This window comes from Zootoca vivipara, chromosome 2 (assembly GCF_965207765.1).
Source record: "Zootoca vivipara chromosome 2, rZooViv2.hap1.1, whole genome shotgun sequence".
In the NCBI taxonomy this organism is placed as follows: Eukaryota; Metazoa; Chordata; class Lepidosauria; order Squamata; family Lacertidae; genus Zootoca; species Zootoca vivipara.
This window is the reverse complement of record NC_142584.1, coordinates 65,288,606-65,295,642: the sequence shown is the minus strand read 5'-3', so window position 1 is coordinate 65,295,642 and position 7,037 is coordinate 65,288,606. Positions and strand designations below refer to the sequence as shown.

The following is a 7,037-nucleotide window of genomic DNA, read 5'->3' as shown; positions in this document are numbered from 1 at the left end:
TACCAGTGACAAGGTTTAATTACTTGAATAAGTGAACACTGTTTTATGTGTGTGTATATATATATATATTTAACGGAATCATCTGGCACCTGATGGTCACTACAAAACATCACCCCACAAGGTGTGGAAAGCACCCTCTCCACTGCAGAAAGACTCAGTATGATATTGGCTAGCCACACGTGGCTGCACAACAGTAGCAGGTTCACTTCTTTGGTTTTATTGCCGCAACCACCACACCCACCAATATGGCTGCGATAGTGAAGCCCTGGGCTAGAACACGTGCCCGCATCATCCTCTGGGATTGCTGGGTATTTCCTTTCTTGAAGCAGATGAGTCCATAGGTCAAAACCCCTGCTGTGCCAAGGCATCCTAAAGGGCAGAACAAGAGAAAGAAGGAAATGTGACCATGTTTTCCCGTGAACTGAAAGTCAGGTTTTCATCAAAGAGGTGTACGTCTAAACATTTTCTTTCAATCTCACTTCCTCCTTGGTAAAATAGTGAATAACCTCACAGGGGAAAACCCCGGTTTCAAGACAAAGATAGTAAAGAATTCTATAAATGGAAAATATTAGGAAGATGAAGCCCTTCTTCTCTTGGAGACTGTTTTCCAAAGAGGAAACATCTGACCATATATCCCTGGGCAGGTGTGGGTAGGAATCAATGCTGCACGGAACTTCACTACTCTGCCCACCTGAGTGAGGAATACATCTAACACAGTGGTTTAAATACAATTTCAGTTTGGGAATCACTTGACTAAACACAATTCCTTCCTCTAGGTCAGTGGTCCTCAAAGGATATGGTGCACCACACTGGTGTGGCAGGAAAGGATGGCAAATGCGGTAGGAAGAATCAAGGACAATCAAAGAAACATTTAAACATTTCAGTGTAGTATAGTATGGTATAGTATAAAAATAAATTTTTATTTGTAGAATATGGATAGATATCTTTTCAAAATGAGAGCAAAAGTATCATATGAAACTGCAGGCTCACACCTCTCATTGAGTTTGTATACATCCTTAAAGTACATACTGTATGTAGAAAGCTCATTTATAGTTATATTCTAGGAATGATTCATGTTCTTATGTAGCTGCATTTTTTTATTTTCTCCTCCAACAGCTCCCACCTCAACATAATCCACACAACCCAAAATCTAGACTACTGTTCATAGCTTTGTGGCCTCTTGAAAAGTAACACATTAGAACAGGCATCCCCAAACTGTGGCCCTCCAGATGTTTTGGCCTACAACTCCCACGATCCCTAGCTAACAAGACCAGTGTTCGGGGAAGATGGGAATTGTAGTCCAAAATATCTGGAGGACTGAAGTTTGGGGAGGCCTGCATTAGAATAATTGTTTGTGTGCTACTGTAGCCTACTTCATCAGACACAGAGAGCAGGGCTTTCCAAACTGTGTGTTGCAACACATTAGTGTGTCAGCTGCAGTGTGTAGATGTGTCGCCTGAATGCTCCCCTTGCTCCTCCTGGGGCATAAAAGGGTTAGTTTAATCTCTGGTTTGCTAGTAAAACTGAATTACTGTGCCACGGAATGATGCATGTCCAAAAAGTGTGACACCAACTTGAAAAGTTTGGAAAGCTCTGACAAAGGTGATCCTCCATTGTCAGGTACAAGGATCACACACCATGCATCTGATGAAGTGAGTTCTACTCCATGAAAGCTTATAACACAATAAAATTGTGCCACAAGACTCTTATTCTTTTTTATTTGTTTATTTACTGCATTCATAGCCCACCTTTTTCCTCTAAGGAGTTCAAAGCGGCGTACATTGTTCTCCACCTCCACATTTAACCAAAACAACCCTGTGAGGTAGTTTGGGCTGAGAGAAGACTAGCCCAAGGTCACCCAGGGAGCTTCATGACCAAGCAAGAAATCCAAACCCTTTAATCAAATTCACCATCTTTCCCTCTTCAACTGCAATTGTCACCCTGTCTCTGGGCCTAGATGAATACCCCCAACACCAGGACATTTCTCTGGTGGAGATATTACTCCACCCCTCTGCCTGCCAAGGAAAGTTTCGCAGGAAACATTTCCGTGTGTCAAGTCTGGCTGGTGTCAAAGCCACACTGGGCTGGAGGAGAGAAGCATGGCAGCCTTACTCCTATCAGCTTCCTATCCTCAGGAACTCCTGCTCATCTTTCAAACCACTTTTGCTTTCCCTCTTTCTGGATTTGACCCCTTTTTTTCTCTGACCGGTGCTGACCCAAGACATAATTGGCGGGGCCTCCTGGGCTGCAGCAGACGGCGCCCCACCAACCCCGGGCGGCCCCGTTTCACCTGCAAGGGAAAAGCTCTCCCTGTTGAATTAGGGTCCCTGCCTCCCTCCCTCTCCGGTCTCTGGCTTCCCTCTCACCTATGGGCACGAGCGGGTTCTCGCGGATCTTGCGCCGGAACTTCTCCCCGAACCCCTCCTCCGGGTGGTAGGAGGTTGGCGTGAAGCCCTCGATCAAGGGCGGGTTGTTGGGGTCGAAGGGCGGCGGCGCGCTCTGAGCCATGGCCAAACAGGCGACGGAGGAGGAGGCCACACCACGGGAAAGGCGGGCAGGCTGCTTCGCGCTAAGCTTTGACCCTCTTCGGCTACCGTACAAACGAGGCGGCGCACAGGGCCCACCGTAGCCCAATAGTGCTCTTGGCTGGGCCGGAACTGCAATACGAGCACGTGAATTCCCCCGCCGCCGCCCGACGTGTTGCTGGGAGTTGTAGTCCGCCTGACTCTCCTCTCCTACAGGAAAGCAACCTCTTCTGCCGAGTCCGTAGAACTACGTTTCCCATCAGGCATCGGGGCGACAGGTCTTTTCTCTTCTGACGCTCCCAGAGGTTCGGGCTTCTACCCGTATTAGAAGCCGCGTGTGGCTGGATTGTTGTGGCCGATATTCCGCTGAGTCGCCGCGATGCCGAAAGCCAAAGGGAAGAGCCGGCGGCAAAAGTACAACTATAATGTCGATCGCAAGAAGCAGAACAAGGCTTTCCGCAAGCGCGCGGCGCCCCGTATAAAATGGTGAGTAGCCGGGAATTGGGGTGAAGTGGAGGTGCCAGGTGGGCTTAGTAGAGAGAGGGCGGCAGAGAGAGGGGGGGGAGGGGGGAGAGGAGCCGGGCTCCTCTGGTCAACCAACCTTCGCGGGTGGGAAGGGACTCCAAGGGTCATCTGGTCCAACCCCCTGCAATGTAAGAACTGACCATCTCTAGAAGCACAGCAGAACCTGCTGATTTCTGCACTGCGACCTTTCTTTCAGCTTTAGCCAGTCACCGAAGTTAAAGTTGATAAAAGTACAACCCTCCATTTGTTTCTTTTTGGCCATTACTGGTGAGAAAGGCTGTTCTGTAATCCCTTCTACAGTGCCATGCAGAGCATAGATGCAGCCATTTGGCTGAAGCTAAGCAGGTCTCATCAGCATCAGGATGGGTGACCTGAGAATCCTGTGAATCTTGAACTCCAAGAGGGAAGAAAGGTGGAATATAAACCAACCAACCAACGAACTACGAATAAGTAAATGCTGTACGGTGTTTTCTACATATCCTGCCCATGGAAGACAGAATGTTTTTCTGTCACTCGTAATGCTTGGGAGCAATTCTGGAGAGTATTGATTACAGCAGATCAAGTACAGTACTGAATTGCCACTGGGCAAAGTTAATGGTACCGTAGTTCAAAGACCCTTCCCAAGCTAGACCTATCAGTAAATCAGAAGTAAAAGTACTCCTGTGGAACCATTTGGTAGTAGACACCTCATGTGTAGTAGCATTCTACCTACTTTCCATGTGTTGAAAGACTGCAGGCATTCCAGGAAACAAACAGGCTTTTAAAATTAATGAAATCAGGCAGAACTGTCTAGAGTAGACAAGTGTGGCTAATATTTTCTCTAAGATAGTTGTGTGGCCATTCTTACCAGAGAGGGGAAGAACCCCTTCAAGAATGCATAATATTAATGTATGATTCTTTCTTCCTCTCAACCCCCATCTCTGTCCAGTACCCAAATCCGACATGCCTGGGATAGGACCAAAACTGTAAAGCAGAACCTGGCAGAAATGGGCCTGGCTGTTGATCCAAACAAGGCTATACCTATTCCGAAAACAATGCAACAGGTGAGTAGTGACATGCAGGTAAATTTTCCAGGTTGGGAGTTCAACCAAAACTAGATTATATACCAGTTTATGGGTGATGGATGCAGTCCCAGCAAGACAATATGTACAAAGTGGCAGCTGCAGAAATAGCTGGGGAAATTTCTGAGTAAGGAAATGTTATATCTATGCCTGGACATAAAGTCTCATGTAGTGTTTGGCTAGACACAAGGTATGCATGAAAGAAGTTGCCAAAATGTTATTTCAAACCTGTTTGTGAGAACATAAAAAGGTAGTATTTCAAACTCATTTACGGTTTCCCACTTCACCCTTCATACTAGACACAATGGTCAGGAACACAAATGGTCAGATGGAGAGTTTGGTGAATTCCGAACCTTGGGGTGTTTCCATGGTATTTCTGGTGATCTAGTAAAAATCTCCATCACCCCTTGATGAGGGATAGATTTGACACCCCACGAGAGGTGGTGGACTCTACTTCCTTGGAGGTTTTTAAACAGAGATTGAAGGGCCATCTGTCATGGATGCTTTAGCTGAGATTTCTGCATTGCAGGGGGTTGGACGAGATGATCCTTGGGTACCTTCCAACTCTAAGATTCTATGATCCCAAGGTTCCTTGGAACATAAATTGTTTGGGTTTGTGGAAGTACTGCAGAATGACTTTCCCAATGATAAATTATTCTAGGGATGCTACCAAAATTTGAGTTACTTAGTGGGCTTAATTGACTGCATTGGTGAAGTACCATTGCATCATGTTTGCCTCAAGTATTATCACATTTGCCCTTTAGTGAAAGACAAATTAAGTGAAACTTTGTTATTCATGTGCTTTTATCTTCTCCAGTTAATATTAATGAGCATGATGAAATCAGAAAAATAAATGGGGTGGTTGGGAATCCTTTTAAGTTCTTAAGGAAAGATGAAAACATGCCAGCTAAGGAATTTATAAAGTTAGGTAGCATTTTAGAGCATACAAAGCAATGCATAATAAATGTATTGGTTTAAAACATGATCTACTATGTCTTTTAAAATGCAGCTGCTGAAAATGGAAGTGGATGGACAAGAAGCAAATGTGAAAACTGTGCGGAAGCCATATGTACTAAATGGTTGGTAATAGCTTCATATTGGCAATGTACAATGTTGGCCTGATGCCTCATAGTGAAACCTTTTACCTGAACTGTTGTAACTATAAATCCTGAGAGCCACCATTTATCCTATTCAAATTAAGTGCAGTATTCTGGAGTGTGTCAGCTCTCATTGTCAGGGAAACACTGGCGATACCATGCATTGCATAGTCTTTTGTTGTGTGCTGTTTTTATATCTTGGAGGCCACTTCCATCTGAACCAACCCCCCCCTCCCATCCTCTGTTAGACGCTAAAGGCTGGCTGGCCACAAAAGGATCATGCCAGTGCATTTGGTGCATGGCGAACCTCAGTGGGTGACCTCAGTGATCCTACTAGTTGAATCTAGCTATTTATTCTGCTTGAAAAAGGCCACACAGGGTGCAAAAACGCTTCCCTCTTCTTCACTGCCTTTTCTTTTTAACACTTAAGAGTTGGAATCGGAGGCCAGCCTCCCAGAGAAGAAGTCAGAGTCGCTCTCCCGAGATCTTATTGACTATGTCCAGCACATGATCCGGAGCCATGGTGAAAACTACAAGGTAGGCACTCTTTGTTATAGAAGCTCTACGGTGAATGGTTGCAGCTGCTAGCATTAGAATGTTCAATTTTCAGTATTTCCTGGTTTCTCTGTTTTTTTAAAAAAACAAAAACTGCTGAGCATGCTCAATGCCCTGTTTGCTTCCTCTTTTCATCCATAGTGCTTTCCTGTACCCTGAGCTGAACACTGTCTACATTTTCTGACTGCACTCCTGTGGCTGTAATTTTCCATTTGCTTTGTGCACAGCCACTTGCTGACTCCTAGTGTACAATATACTGCTTACTTTCTGGGTGTGGAAGGCCTCCTTAAGGCTGAGGTAGCTCATTACAACTTTACTCTTTGCCTCCTAGGCTATGGCACGTGATGAGAAGAACTATTACCAGGACACACCAAAGCAAATAAAGAGGAAAATCAATGTATATAAACGCTTCTACCCTGAGGAATACCAGACCTTTGTTGCCTCTCTGCAGCCAGAGAAGATGGAACAGCAATGATTTTACTCGCCAAGGAAATGGGCAGAAGCAGCTGCACCTATATTATTTCAGATCCTTGTTTGCCCTCAAGTGACTTCTGGTTAGGGACTGAAATGTTGGATTTTCTGTAATTGTGCCCTTTGAAGAGAGAAGATGGGAAGGTGTTTATGTAGATGGGACTTTGTCTGACCTCTAATTGTTGGAGAGCCCTTGCTGCATTCTGCTTGCACCGTCTTAGCTTTGGGATAGATCCTAGTTGAAATAAACTTCTTTCCCAAGCCCCGAGTCAATAACAAAGCACAGCCAAAGGATGTTTCCTGTTCTTGCTGTGTGACAAGCAGTTTTGCCAAACCATCTGGAGAACAGGTGGGGAAGACTGTCCTAAGGAAATTTTGGTGCATCATCCAGCTATGGAAACAAGAAGTCGTAGTAAACCAATGTAATCAAAAGCCAGTATGTTTTCAAGCATTCTTTTATGAAGAGTAAAATATTTCCCTTTCTTTAAAAAAAAGTTTCTTTAAAAATTGGCCTCTTGCTATGGAAAGGTGTCTCACTTTCTTGACGTTTTGCAGCTGTAGTATTTTAAGTCCTATTTTTGTGTATCAGCAGGTCCACCCGTGAGATGACATTACACAAGTACAAAGGGAAGCTGACCTTGGGAAGGCTCCTATGAAAATACACACACAGTGTGTGTGTGTGTGTGTGTGTGTGTGTGTGTGTGTGTGTGAGAGAGAGAGAGAGAGAGAGAGAGAGAGCGCTTAAATGTAATTATATACATGTATTGGCAGTGGCCTTAACACTCCTCGAGTTCTGCCTTTCT

General features: G+C 44.9%; 2 protein-coding genes across 2 annotated transcripts; one reads left to right on the top strand and one right to left on the bottom strand.

The window, feature by feature from the left end:
* HIGD2A (HIG1 hypoxia inducible domain family member 2A) lies at nucleotides 1-2,592 on the bottom strand. Its single transcript, XM_035105802.3, has 2 exons — nucleotides 2,367-2,592; nucleotides 1-369 (listed from the first exon to the last, which is right to left on the bottom strand). Exons 1-2 carry the CDS (start codon nucleotides 2,506-2,508, stop codon nucleotides 203-205), a joined length of 309 nt encoding a protein of 102 aa, XP_034961693.1. The 5' UTR covers nucleotides 2,509-2,592; the 3' UTR covers nucleotides 1-202.
* A 242-nt stretch (nucleotides 2,593-2,834) lies between these two features.
* NOP16 (NOP16 nucleolar protein) lies at nucleotides 2,835-6,741 on the top strand. The gene is made up of 5 exons (XM_035105799.3): nucleotides 2,835-3,011; nucleotides 3,979-4,093; nucleotides 5,121-5,190; nucleotides 5,639-5,745; nucleotides 6,095-6,741. Exons 1-5 carry the CDS (start codon nucleotides 2,905-2,907, stop codon nucleotides 6,236-6,238), a joined length of 543 nt encoding a protein of 180 aa, XP_034961690.1. The 5' UTR covers nucleotides 2,835-2,904; the 3' UTR covers nucleotides 6,239-6,741.
* Nucleotides 6,742-7,037: the final 296 nt, after the last annotated feature.